At 38.2% G+C, this 15,297-nt stretch overlaps 1 protein-coding gene across 2 annotated transcripts in view; it reads left to right on the top strand.

The window, feature by feature from the left end:
- Nucleotides 1–15,297, top strand: part of LOC150078833 (uncharacterized) — a 198,783-nt gene that overhangs the window by 80,583 nt on the left and 102,903 nt on the right. For both annotated transcript variants that reach the window (XM_090384142.1, XM_090384141.1), the window contains exon 7: nt 2,844–2,981. In XM_090384142.1, coding sequence (XP_090240268.1) covers nt 2,844–2,981 — 138 coding nt within the window. The remainder of the gene's footprint in view (nt 1–2,843; nt 2,982–15,297) is intronic.

The following is a 15,297-nucleotide window of genomic DNA, read 5'->3' as shown; positions in this document are numbered from 1 at the left end:
AATTTGTATTTATAGCTCCTACTTCTGAATTCTTTAAACAATGAAAATTCCACCTTCATTCATTTTACTAATCCCTCTCAGGTTATCTGTGAAGTGACTAGTTGCCAAGCTCTATAGCTCACATAATTGGAGTTTTTTCTTGTACAGTCGACCTTTTGCCATTCTCACCATGCAGGTTGCCTGTCTTTGGACCCTTTCAAGATGCTCAATGTCATTTTTCAAATGCTGTCTTCATACTTGAACACAGTATTCCAAATGTGTCTTAGAATTGCCTTATACAGTGGTATTATGACATCTCTATCTCTGCAGGATAATGTTTGATAAATCATTGATGGATCATCATGTGCTTTAGTGGCTGCATGTTTAAACTTTATATCTGCCTGTATTGTAACACCCATATCCCTTTCTTCTTCTACAGTTTTTAATTCAACCCCACCAAGTGTGTAATTTATTTTGGGATTGCTGTGTTTTAATGCAGCAAATGCAAGACCTTGCATTTGCTGCATTAAAACTAAAAATTAATTTTAATGTGACAAATGCAAGACTTTGCATTTGTTACATTAAAACATAGCTGCCACTTTTCTGGCCATCTTTGTTCAAGTGGCGCCTCCGTAGCCAGGTGGGCAGGAGCAGCAGTGCGTAGCACACGCTTCTTGATTAGACCGGGGTTCGAGCCCGTGACCACCAAATACGGAGGATGCAGAAAGGTCAGGGAATGACCACCGCATATCCCCGGAGCAATATGGCCTTAGTTGCTAATGCTCCTAAAAAAAAAAAAAAAAAAAACTTTGTTCAAGTGATCCTGAAGGAGTGCTACTTGGCACTGATCATTAATGATTATACCAACATACCTGTGGCATGGAGAGATGCCGTTCATTGTAACACCACTTCCTTATCATTCTTTGTAGGTGTGGAAGAGGCTACCTGTGTTCTCTCAGACTGCTGGTCGCCAAGATCCGAGGAAAGTATACCAGAATAGTGGCATTGATATCACGTGACTAGCATACAAAGGCAAGGAGCAGTGTCGGCAGTTTCTCTCTGTACATATATCACTTGATCAGTTAGGAGGAGTAATGTTTGTCTAACATGCTGTGCCTTTAGAAAAATCAATGGCAGGAGTAACCACATGTTTGTTTCTTATAAAATAAGGAATACAATAAATCCTACTATTCAGCATTCAAATATCTATAAGTCAGAAAAATCCAGCACTTCCATTCAAACAGTTTGTTTACATTAAATTGTAAATATCATCAGAGACAGCTTCATTGTCATAGATACCTGATAATTAATTGTCTTCCTAAATTAGCATTCGCAGAGGCATATGATGCAAGAAAGCAAGCTAATATTCCGTCAGGCAAAAAAAAAAAAAAAAAAACCCTTCCCGTTTCACCTATCCATTCACTCCAGAAATTTGTCTAGCATTAGCATTAGCATTAGTAGAGGCATTTGATGCAAGAAAGCAAGCTTATGCAGCATCAGCCAAAAATAATAAATAAAAAATAACCACTTCCACTTCACCCCTCTGTTCGTTCGAATTGCCTGTCCAGCTGAGCCTTAAACTTATTTAGGCTATCAACTTCCACGACAAGGGATGGAAGTCTGTTCCACCTACCAACCACCTGCTGGCTAAAGGCAAATTTCCGCACATCTATCCTACATCTATCTTTCCTCAATTTGAATTTATGCCCTCTCAGGTGATTATTCTGAGCAAGAGGAAGAATCCCATCAGCATTGAGCATGCTCAAGCCATTCAAGGCTTTGTACACCTCTATCAGATCACCTCGCTGGTGCCTAGTCTCCAGACACTGTAATTCGCAAAACTTAAGCCTTTCTTCGTAAGTCTAGTTCAGCCTTGAATTTATTTAATCATTAACTTCCACAAAGACAGATGGAATTTTGTTCCAGCAATCAACCACCTGCTGGCTAAAGCCAAATATCCCCACATCTATTCTACAACAGTCTTTCCTCAATTTCAATTTATGCCCCCCCTTAGGTACAGAATCTGAGCAAATGGAAGAATCCCATCAGCATTGAGCCGCTCAACCCATTCAAGGCATTATACACCTCAATCAGATTGCTTCACAGGTCTAGTCCTCCTAGTCTCCAGAAGCTGCAATTTACAGAACTTAAGCCTTTCTTCATAAGAGTGCCCCTTCATCCCTCGCCAATCTTGTTGCCTTTCTCTGTACTCATTCTAGCAGCTCCACATCCTTCCTAAAATGAGCCCTCCAGACTTGTATGTAGCACTCAAGGTGTGGCCTGACCATTGCCTTATTCAAGGGGATAATCGCTTCCTTATCCTTGCTAGCAAAATTCCCAAATATTATTGACAAGAACCCATAATAAGCTACTCTTGTAGCATGTCTGCACTGTTCAGAAAACTTGATATCTGGCTGCACAATTACCCCAGATCTTTTTCATTCTCCAATACACTGAGTGTAGTACCACACAGTTGGTATGTTACTCTGGAGTTACTGCTACCCCTATGCAGCACTTTGCATTTGTCAATGTAAAACTTCAGTTATCACCTCTCAGCAGCTCATTTGCTCAACTTTTCTGGATCCTGTTGCAGTAGCGTACTGTCATTAACAACCCTACCCACATCTGTATCCTCTGCAAACCTGGACATTAAGCCTGCTATACCTTCATTGATATTATTGATAAATGCAGAAAACAACAATGGGCCCAACATGGACCCCCTTGAGGACACCACTTATCACTTAAATATTACATAGTTAAATATTTGAGTTATAAAAAGATGTCCGGAAATTAATTTAACTTATTGCAATGTATGAATTTAGCTTATTGCTTTTTTTTTTTTTTTTTTGTTGTTGTTGTTGTAGTGCTCTCCTGCTTCATGCGAAAGTTCCACTTCTACAGTTTCTAGTATAGGAAAGCTTTCAGGAAGGCAGTCTGCAGTTTCTAAAGTGCAACAGGAATTAAAGCAGCTACATAATTTAGAAGGGGAGACACAACAAGAGGTACATTTATATACATCTTCAGTTGGTTTTGTAAAAATATATATTGCAGTTAAGTAAATTTTTAGCATTAGCATTAGTTGAGGCATATGATGCAAGAAAGCAATCTTATACAGCATCAGACAAAAAAAAAAAAAAAAAAAACCCTTCCCATGTCAGCCATCCGGTCACTCCAAATGTTTGTCTAGTTCAACCTTAAATTTATTTAAACTATCAACTTCCACATCCTCAAACAGGCCTATGGGGCTGGTAAATTCCATATTCAAGAAAAATTAATACTCAAACACCAGCCAAGTATTTAATAAAATGGAATAAAATAAAATAAGATGATACAATAAACTGGACTATTACACTTACAATAAATTACTAAAAGAAATAAAATCGGTATGATAAAACAGTTAAAAACAACAATAATAAAATCGTTAAAATACTGGAAATCCAAAGCTTTCGGAGACAGCTGTCTCCTTTCTCAACAGTGTACTGTTGCTACAATGACACATCCTTAGAATATTACCAAACCCTGTTCAAAGGGGAAGTCAAAAACACTCTTGCCTTAGATAATAGAAGAGATAAAGCACCCTCGATAACAAAAGAAGAAGTTCAGAAAGCAATTAGCCAAATGGAGAATGACAAGGCACCCGGAAATTATAATATCCAAGCAGAACTATGGAAATTCGGAGGCGATGCAATGTTAAAACACCTTGCACAATTGTTTGATCCAATTTTTTTTTACAGGTGATATACCAGAAGACTGGAAAAGTGGAATAATAGTACCTATATGCAAAAAAGGAGATAAAGAAAATTGTCAGAATTATAGACCCATTACCTTTTTAAATCATATATATAAAATATTTATAAGGATATTACAAAATAGGATACTTAAAACATATGAATAAACAATAGGGGAAGAACAAGCAGGATTTAGAAAAGACAGATCAACAATAGACCAAATATTCATACTAAACATCATTGTAGAAAAATATTGCAATAAGAAGAAATCTCTTTATCTGTGCTTCATCGATTTCAAGCAGGCATTTGAGAAAATTTAATGAAGCAACTACAAAAAATTCCACTTGATCATGAAATAATCATGTTCATAAACATTTCTACAAAAATACAAGAGCAATAGTAAAATTCAACAACCTTAAAACAGGGAAATTTGAAATAGAGAAAAGAATCATGCAGGGATGCCCTTTATCTCCATATCTATTTAATATCTACCTAGAAGAACTAATGAAATCAATTGAAGAAAAAAGAGGCACAATAATAAATGGAAAAAATGTAAACCACATAAAATATGCAGATGATATTGTGATTTTAACAGAAACCAAAGAACAACTAAAAGAAATATTAACAAACATCAATAAAGCAAACAACAATAATGGAATTAATATTAATATAAATAAAACCAAAGTATGCATATCGGAAAAAACATATAAGACATACACATAAACATCCAAAATCAAAAAATAGAACAAGTACAAAAATTTGTATACCTGGGCTCTCTAATAGCTGGAAACCTAAGTAATATTGACCAAATTAATCAAAGACTGAACATCAAATGGACAAACATGAACAAACTCAAAAACATATGGAAGAGCAATAAAATCTCAAATAGTCTAAAAATTAAACTATATGAAACTGTTATCTTACCCACAGCAACTTATGGATCAGAGAATTGGATAATAAATAAGAAAGAAAGGAAAACAATAATGTCATTTGAAATGAGATGTCTAAGGAAAATCAACAAAACAAATTGGAGAGAACATAAAACTAATGAACAACAGGTGAACAAGAATAGCCTTGTGCAGGCAAAGTTTTTTCTGTTTTATTAGCTTAAATTGGCATATTAACTTATTTTCTAGAGTAGTTTTATATTCCTAGTTACGATACTTAGTTTAAAGTTTAACTTAGATAGAGATTTTGTAGGTATTACTTAGTATCGGTAAGGGTATCAAATCCACATGTTACAAGTTGCAGCTCCGCTGAACGAGAAGTTTTTTAGCCCTATTTAGACACTTTATTGACCAATTGTTATATTAAATTATTTTCTATAAGTAGCTTATAGATCTAGTCAGGATCCTTAGTTTATTCTGAATTGAGAAAGCGAGATTTGGAAGTTAATTAATACTTAAGTGTAAGTAGATTTACCGTTCGTAACTTGCCACCATTGTTATACGGTACAATGTTATATCCCGAACTAGATAGCATTAACTTAGTACAGTACAGTATAGTATATAATATAATATTGTCAATTAATCGGTAAAATCTATTAATCTTGTTAAACTTCATTGTCACTTAAATTGTACTTTTTAACTAAATACATATAAAAACTTAGATTTTACAAATGTAACATAATTAATTAATACATAACTTGATACGGAAGTTATATAAACGGAACTCATATATAATACTTGATACTGAAAAATATATATAGCGTTATAACTGTGTTGGGATACAAGTTTGGGGTTAAACTTTTTCTACTGAAATTGAAATTTTATTGAAATTAAATCAAAATCATGACAGACCAGAGCAGCAAAGCAAAAGGCTCAAGCTAATGGGAGTGCTGTGGCTCAGGGAAGAACTGAGAGGGACAGTTGCCCTCCGAATCACAGCCTTTTAAAACGCACTGCTTGCTTGATGTTTGTGGAACAATCGGGTACGAGACATGATATTGCCACGGGGGATGTCTTTGTGTGTGCGCGATATAAAGAGTGTAAGGAAATCAGGTGACAACTCAGCTTTGTTATGGGCCTATATGAGAGCTTGAAGGACAGGGTGGATGCCCTCGAAGGATCTAAATTGAGGGGCCCATCAAGCTCTCAGCTGCCCACATCAACGCCAGAGCTTGCCCTTGGTCATCATGCAACACAGTGGCAACCCCGAAAGCAGAATGCGCTGGTCCCACAGGAACTAGTAGTTGTTGGTGACTCTATTGTCAGGGAAACGGGGAACATGTTTTGTAAAAAGGATAGGTGGTACAGGACCAGGGTATGTCTGCCAGGGGCAAAGATTGATTACGTTGTAGAGCGGATATCATCTTTTAAGGGCACAAAAGTTGATATAGTTGTACACATTGGCACTAATGCTATTAAGAGTATGAGACCAGCGGAATTGGCCGACCGGGCTAGCCGAGTGGGTAAAGTACCTGCCCGGCAACCCAAAGGTCGGGGGGTTGGATTCCCGCCTCGGGCTTGGATCAAAGTACTGCAAAAACCTTGGGAGGTGCAATATGGCCACAGAAGCCGATGCGCCAATAACTACCAAATCAAAAAAAAAAAAAAAAAAAAAAACCAGCGGAATTACTTAACAAGTATAGATCACTGTTGAAAAAAATCCGTGAATTAGGGTTGAATTTGAAAGTGTCTGCAATTCTGCCCAGACATAATAGGATATGATGAGCTCCTTGTCAATCAATTTGGCCCTGGAAAGATTGTGCAAGGCCCAAGGGGTAGAATTTTTTTCAGCCTGCTCTGTGCTTAACAGGAGAGACTGCTTCTACAGGGATGGGATACACTTAAATAGAAAGGATTCAAGAATATTTGCTGATGCTATCGAGGCAGTGTTAGGTAGATCGGAAAACTACTAGGTTGGGGGAATGCAAGGACTAATAGATTAACAGTAGCCACTGGCAGAGGTGAAAGTGATTCTTGCACTGCTTCTATTGGAATGAGCAGAAGCCTGGAAAACAAGATGCAGGGTATTTCAGAGACTGCTGGGAGTCATTGCGGTACAAGTAAACACATGGGTTGTGTTAGGGTAGCTAAGAAAAAGAACAGGTGCATGTATACTTGCGTGTACACCAATGCTAGGAGTTTGGTAAATAAATTTGAATTTGAGGTATTGCTCAAAGCATCAAAGGCAGATATTGTTGGGATATCAGAGACGTGGTGTCACACAGATATAAGTAATGCAGAACTGGAATTCAGGGAGTACAACGTCTACAGAAAGGATAGACAGAATAGGAAGGGAGGAGGGGTTATGCTATTAGTTAAGAAACACATAAAATCCAAGGAAGTGAAGCCAGTCGACATCGCTGTACAGTGCATCGAGTCAGTTTGGTGTGACATAAGCATTGAGATATGAAATTTGAGAGTAGGAGTGTGCTATAGCCCTAATGACTCTGATGAGTATAATAAGAAACTGTACAGGGAAATAGAGTGGGCCATTAAATCAGAGAGTCTTATAATGGGGGATTTTAATTTCTTCCCAGATATTGACTGGAATTTGCGAGTTGGCCACTCACACACTAGCAAGGCTTTTCTAGATTTATTGGATGATTGTTTTCTACATCAGCATGTTCTGGAGGCAACTAGAGGGAGTAATACTCTTGATCTGATTATCAGTAGTGATTCTTCATGCATTAAGAATCTGCAGATAAAGGAACCACTAGGTGGCAGTGATCACAGTGTGCTGAAGTGGGATTTACTCAAAGAGGTAACTACCATCAGGGGTAAAGGGAAGGGTTTTTGCTTTCGTAAAGGCGACTACGATGGTCTGAGACAGTATTTAAATTCTATACAGTGGGACCAACTGATGATGTTACCAACAGAAAATTCAAAATGGGAAGCATTCAAAGAACTTATCTTGGAAGCTACTAGGCTTTACATACCAACTAAGAAATATTGTTCAAGGTTTAGGCCTAAATGGATGTCAGATGAACTAATGAGATATATGGCAGAGAAGAAAAATGCATGGGATACATATAAATTAAGTGGTGACATGGAAGCCTATGAGAGATATAAGCTGGTTTGTAACCAAGTCACAAAGGCGATTAGGCAGGCAAAGGCAGATTATGAGAAATCCTTTGCAAAGGATGCAAAGAAAAACAGAAAAGAGTTCTTTACCTATGTAAACTCTAGAAGGAAAGGGATGAATCAGATTGGTCCACTGGATATTGATGGTTCAACAATTGAGGATCCTGCTCAGGTGGCTAGCAAACTAAACTAGTATTTTGCATCTACATTCACACATGAAGAGTTATTCAGGAAAGGGGTGAAGTAAAGTCAGGCAGTGAGCTAGATGATTTTGTAATAACTGGGAGGAAAGTGGAGGAGAAATTGTTGAGGATAAACACAAGAAAGGTACCTGGGGTGGATGGAATCTATCCAGTTATATTAATGAGGCAGCAAAGGAAGTAAGCAAACCCTTAGCCATAATTATGAGAGCTTCTTTGAACTTAGGGGAGGTACCCATAGACTGGAGATGTGCAAATGTGACCCAATTCACAAAGGAGGATCAAAGGCTGACACAAGTAATTATAGACCTGTGAGTTTAACTTCTTTTCCAGGAAAATTAATGGAGGACTGGTTAAAGAAGCACTGCAAGATCATCTAGACGAGACTTCAGTTATAGCTCGGACACAGCATGGTTTTTTTAAGGGGAAAGTCTTGCCTGACCAATTTGATTGGATACTATGATGCAGTCACAAAAGAACTGGATACAGGGAATAACTTTGATATTATATATTTGGATCTTAGAAAGGCTTTTGATACTGTTGCACATGGAAAACTGCTGCACAAATTGGAGCAGTGTGGCATTGGAGGCAATTTGTTGCTGTGGATAAAGGGATGGTTGAGGGGGAGAAGACAGAGTGGTAATTAATGGACACTGCTCATCATGGACTAATGTTATTAGTGGAGTCCCTCAGAGTTCAACGTTGAGTCCATTGTTGTTTTCTGTATTTATAAATGATATTGATGATGGTATATCAAGCTTAATGTCCAAGTTTGCAGACGATACAAAGGTTGGTAGGGTTGTTAAGGACACTACGCTGCAGCAACAAGATCTGGAAAGGTTGAGCAGATGAGCTGAGAGGTGGCAAATGAAGTTTAACATTGACAAATGTAAAGTACTATATATGGGAAACAGTAACCCCAGAGCAACGTATCAACTCTGTGGTTCTACACTGAGAGTTGTTGTTGTTGTTGTAATTTGGTTTTTAGGAGCATTAGCAACTAAGGCCATATTGCTCCGGGATATGCGGTGGTCATTCCCTGACCTTTCCGCATCCTCCATATTTGGTGGTGACGGGCTCGAACCCCGGTCTAATCAAGGAGCGTGTGCTAACGCACCGCTGCTCCTTCCCACCTGGCTACGGAGGCGCCTACACTGAGAGTGGTAGAGAATGAAAAAGACCTCGGGGTAATTGTGCAGGCAGATATGAAGTTTTCTGAGCAGTGCAGACGGGCTGCAAAAGTAGCTCATGGTGTCTTGTCAATGATATACAGGAATTTTTCTAGCAGGGATAAGGAGGTGATTATTCCCTTGTATAACGCAATTGTCAGGCCACACCTTGAGTACTGTATACAAGTCTGGAGGCCTCATTTCAAAAAGGATGTAGAGCTTCTGGAACGAGTACAGAGAAGGGCAACAAGATTAGTGAATGGAACAAAGGGTTGCTCTTACAAAGAAAGGCTTAAGTTTTGCAAATTACAGTGTCTAGAGGTGTATAAAGCCTTGAATGGTTTGAGCATGCTCAGTGCCGATGGGATTCTTCCTCTTGCTCAGAATAATCACCTGAGAGGGCATAAATTCAAATTCAAGAAACACAGATGTGGGATAGATGTGTGGAAATTTTCCTTTAGCCAGTGGGTAGTTGGTTGGTGGAACAGACTTTCAATCCTTATTGTTGAAGTTGATAGCCTAAATAAATTTAAGGCTCAGTTCGACAGGTATTTCGAATGAACGGAGAGGTGAAATGGGAGTTTTTTTTTTTTTTTTTTTCTTGGCTGATGCTGCATAAGCTTGCTTTCTTGCGTCATATGCCTCTACTAATGCTAAGTAAGGAGAAGTCTAAATTTTGAATGCAGAATAATAGAGCAGATCTACAAAAAACAATTTCAGTGGTTTGGACATGTGAACCGGATGAAACAACACAGGCTGCCTAATGTAGTACTGACAGGAAGAATTGGAGAATGAACAGGAAGACCCAAAAGAGAATGGCTCCAATGCCTAAAGGAAAACACAGGCTTTCAAAGTTATCAACAAATGATGCAAGATTCAAGAGATCGACAGCAATGGAGGACGATATCTAAATAGGGACTCAACCCATGCCAAATGGAAGAGTAGAATGATAGAATGACGATGTTTTCTACAGCAGCATGTTAGAGAGGCAACAAGAGGGAATAACACTCTTGATCTAATTATCAGCAGTGATTTTTCATGCGTTAAGAATTTACAGATAAAGGAACCACTAGGTGGTAGTGATCACAGTGTACTGATGTGGGATTTACTTAAAGATGTAACTGCCATCAGGGGTAAAAGGAAGGTTTTTTGTTTTTGTAAAGATGACTACAGTGGTCACAGAGATTACGATGTTACCAACTACAAATTCTAAATGGGAAGCATTCAAGGAAGTAATTTTTTGGAAGATTCCAGTGTTTTTGTTCCAACTAAGAAATACTGTTCTAGGTTTAGGCCCAAATGGATGTCACATGAACTAATGAGACTCTTGGCAGAGAAGAAAAATGCATGGGATGCACATAAATTGTCAGATGACATCGAAGCCCATGGTAGATACAAGCTAGTCTGTAATCATGTCACAAAGGAGGTTAGGCAAATGAAGGCAGATTATGAGAAAACTCCAACAGAGGATGCAAAGACTTCTTTACTTTTATAAACTCTAAATGGAAGGGGATGAATCAGATTGGTCCACTTGATATCAATGGTTTGGCTGTAGATAATCATTCTCAGATAGCTGTCAAACTAAATGAATATTTTGCATGTACATTCACATGAGGAGTTATTCAAGGAGGATAGGGCCAGATGTTTATCAAATTCTAACAGGGAGTTAAATGATTTTGTCATACCTGAGAGCAAAGTGGTGGAGAAATTGTTGGAGTTAAATATAAGAAAAACTCCTGGGGTAGCTGGGATCTATCCAGTTATATTAAAGGAGGTGGCAGAGGAAGTAAGCAAACCCTTAGCCATAATTATGAGAGCATCCTTGGATTCAAGGGAATTCCCCACGGACTGGAGATGTGTAAATGTATCACCAATTCACAAAAGGGGATCAAGGGGTGACACGAGTAATTACAGACCTGTTAGTTTGACTTTTGTTCGGGGAAAATAATGGAGTCACTGGTTAAAGAAGCATTGCAGGATCAACTAGACAAGACAGCAGTAATAGTTCAGACACAGTATGGGTTTGTTAAGGGGAAGTTTTGTCTGACCAATTTGATTGGATACTATGATATGGTCACAAAGGAACTGGATCAAAAAATAATTTTGATGTCATATACTTGGATTTTAGGAAAGCTTTTGGATACTGTTGCACATGGGAGACTACTGTACAAATTGGAGCAGTATGGCATTAAGGACAAGTGGTTACAATGGATAAAAGGATGGTTGAGTGGTAATCATTGGATACTGCTTTACGCCGACTAATGTTATTAGTGGTGTCCCTCAGGGTTTGGTGTTGGGCCCATTGTTGTTTTCTGTATTTATCAATGATATTGATGAAGTGATATCAAGCTTAATGTTAAAGTTTTCAGATGATACAATGTTTGGCAGGGTTGTTAATGACAGTATGCTGCTGCAACAGGATCTGGCAAAGTTGGGCAGATTGGTTGAGAAGTGGCAACTGAAGTTTAACATTGACAAATGATAAGTACTGCATATGAGTAGCAGTAACCCCAGAGAAATTTACCAACTGGGTGGTGCTACACTCAGGGTAGCAAAGAATGAAAGATACCTGGGGGGTAATTGTGCAGTGAGATATCAAGTTTTCTGGGCAGTTCAGACAGACTGCCAGAGTAGGTCATGGGGTCTTGTCAATGATATAGAGGAATGTTGTGAGCAGGGATGAGGTGATTATCCCCTTCTATAAGGCAATGGTCAATCCCCACCTTGAGTACTACATACAGGTGTGGAAGCCTCATTTTAGAGAGGATGTAGAGTTGCTTGAACGAGTACAGAGAAGTGCAATAAGACTGATGAGGGGAAAGGGGTGCTCTTATGAAGAAAAGCTTTAGTTCTGCAAATTGCAGCTTCTGGAGACCAGGAATCTGCGAGGCAATCTGATTGAGGGGTATAAGGCCTTAAATGGATTGAGCAGGCTCAATGCTGATGGGATTCTTTCTCTTGCTCAGATTACAAATCTGATGGGGCATAGATTCAAACTGAGGAAAGACAGTTGTCGAATAGACGATGTGTGGAAATTTGCCTTTAACTAATAAACTTCCACAAGAACAAATTTCCATCTGTTCTTCTGGAAGTTGATAGTTTAAATAAATTCAAGGCAGAACTAGACAAACATTTGGAATGAATGGATCAGTGAAATGGGAATGTTTTTTTTTTTTTTTTTGGCTGATGCTGTATAAGCTTGTTTTCTTGCATCATATGTCTCTACTAATTCTAATAGTAGTGGAAGTTCATTTTGCAGAAATTCTATTTAAATGGGCCCTGTAAGATGATTTTGATACACAACAGCCCCAATCAACTGATTGGCGATGATACTGCACCATAGAGAAGCGATGTTGAAAATTTATTTTTAAGATGGCATGTGAATTTTCATCTGACTACCTACGAGAGTTATAGGTGTTGTTGATACTTCACGGGTGAAAATGGCTTCATCGCTGAACAATATTAATGGAATTAATCAACGATTAGCATTTACCCACCAACAAAATTCCAATGGCTGGGTGTTGTCTCCTGGTTGAATGTGTTGCACCCAGTATATGTGAAATGGATACATGCTGCAATGTTCACCGTATGCTTGTTTGTGGAACACCGATACACATAGAAATTCTTTGTGGGCTAATAGTAGGACTACATTCTACTGACTGAAGAATGTGTTCAATTTCATTCACATTTTGTTCATTTGCAAATTCAGAAGAAATATGAGCCTTGGGAACTGCACCAATCTCATCAATTTGGTGTAAAAGCTTTTGAATCTGGTATTCTGCGGTTAGGAAACCATTGACTATATATTCTCTACAAGCAGCTGTTGCACTTCCCCCACAAAAACCGTAGAGAAACACTATATCAGCATATTCAGCATGTGTGAAGATGTGCAGCATTCTTAACAACATTTCTAACACCAAACAGTGTCAGGTTATAACTACCTCTTTGTCACATCTGATTCAGGCAGCTGTGTACACCAGTTTTAAGCAGCTGTATCCATTGAGAATTGGACACATGTTTATATGAACTTTTTTACTCAGAATAATCAATGCTATAACCTCCCCAAAATATTTATTATTCCTCCTGACTCATTCTATATATGTATAGATATTTTTTCATTATTATTTTAAAAAGGTGTTAATGTTAAACGGTGTACATTGAAGTGTCGTAAAGCAAGGCCTACCCATATATCTTTGGCATTTGGAGGAATGTGATCCACAGAGTGACAAAGAGAGAAGCTGATCACTGTGTGGTCAGAAGTGTCCATGAATCATTAACCTTCCATTTTGAGATCTTGAATGCAATAGCTTAAATTTTTATGGTTATATTGATCTTACTTTCCCAGAGGGTATTACTAAAAGTGGAGGAGTTTCCTGGTTGGTTCAGTATATGGAAGTTGGAAGAGATGATAAAATTCACCAATGATTCTCTGTTATGAGTTTCTGTATGATCAGGTGTGTTGCTATGCCACATGGCAGAATGGCAGTTTGCAGCCATATCAATAAGTTTATTCCCTGGGAGCATGTCAAGTGCAGCTTGGATAAGATTGACAGATTTGGAGATGTCCTCATCTGGCCTGCAATAAATAGACAATATATGGAATGATCCCTGTGCTGAAGTAATGTGTGCACAAGCACTTGTAGTGGTGCATAACGTGGTGATCTTTGTTACATTGACCCTCATGTTTTTGATTGCAATTGCAGCCCAAGATTTGTCAGTTGAGGAACAGATGAGCCTATAGTAGTTAGGGTAGCCTGTGATATTTCCACTGCGAGTATATGGCATTCTGAAGTAGAATGATGTCAACCAGACCTTCTCGAGTCTTTAGCTTAATTTGATTGGCTACTGACCTTGCCTTTTGTGCGTTTATTTGCTTGAATTTTAACTCTTGGTACTTTTGAAGTTAGGTCTTCTATTCATAATATTTAGTCTAAATTGGAATGTATGCTTGGCTTTTTGGTAGACAGTGCAATTGGGACCTCCGATGGAGTGCTGGTGTGGCAACTTTTGGCTTTTGCAATTTGCACACATTGGTACCTTTATTAGGGTATGAATTGAATTCATGGCCATTCTGGGCACAGTGGCGACAAGTTGAGACTTGCTGATTACAGGTATGGGTTGTGTGACTGAATTTTAAACACCTGTAGCATTTAGGCACTGGTATAGGTTTTCAAAATCTATGGCTCACCCAGCCAATATAGACCCTTTCCTGCTGGTTAAGAATTTGCCAAGCTTGAGGGGAGAGCTTACTTGTCCAGTTCAGAATAAACTAACGATCCTGACTAGGTCTATAAGCTACTTATAGAAAATAATGTGATGTAAAAAATGGTCAATAAAGTGGCTAAATATGGCTAAAAAACTTCATGTTCAGCGGAGTTGCAACTTGTCACACGTGGATTTGATACCGTTACTGATACTTTTATGCAATTACAAGGGCGATTAAAGAATAAATACACCAGATTAATCAGAAAAATCACAAAATAATGCTATACTACTAAATTTAAATGAAAAGTTTTAGAAAAACAATAATTTCAAATCAATAAATAATAAAAATCCACTTAGCGGCTTTGAACACGTATGGCTCCGACTAGCCTCGTCAGCGACGAGTTGTGAACATTAAAATCACCAAGGAAAATTACCTCACTGTTAGGAAAGTTGGACTGGAGAAAGTTAAGTTGCAAAGAGAGAAAGTCAAAGAGCTCCAAGTGATTAGTGTAGTTGGGAGAATGATAGAGACAACAGATGAATTTGACAGAACGAGGCAGAGAGATTTTAAGCCAGAGAAGATCAAAGAGAGGGGATTCCAAATTACCAAGTTTCTGACAGGGAATATCGGAATGGACATATGCACAAGTACCACCTTTGAGGCGAAAGAAATCATATTGCGAATAATTTGGCCAACTGAGATGAGCAGTAGTTGAATCAACCAATAACTGAGATTCTGTCGGAAAAAGTACGTGGGACTTGGCAGACTGCAAGTAGAAATGGACATCATTTAGATTAGAATTGAGACCACGTATATTTGTGAAATGAATTAGGAAGGGCTTGGGAGGTTTAGATCTTTTCACAGATAAGTTTACTCTATTAGTTTGACAATTCATATTGTATTCAATAGTAAGAAAAAGTGGGGGGGGGGGAACATGGTGTATGAAGTAATGAAATTTTTGGATATGGCATACACATGGTAAGAGTA

Source organism: Mastigoproctus giganteus, chromosome 10 (assembly GCF_048544385.1).
Source record: "Mastigoproctus giganteus isolate SK-2022 chromosome 10, ASM4854438v1, whole genome shotgun sequence".
Taxonomy (NCBI): domain Eukaryota; kingdom Metazoa; phylum Arthropoda; class Arachnida; order Uropygi; family Thelyphonidae; genus Mastigoproctus; species Mastigoproctus giganteus.
The sequence above is the reverse complement of the archived record's forward strand: the minus strand, read 5'-3'. Positions and strand labels throughout refer to the sequence as shown.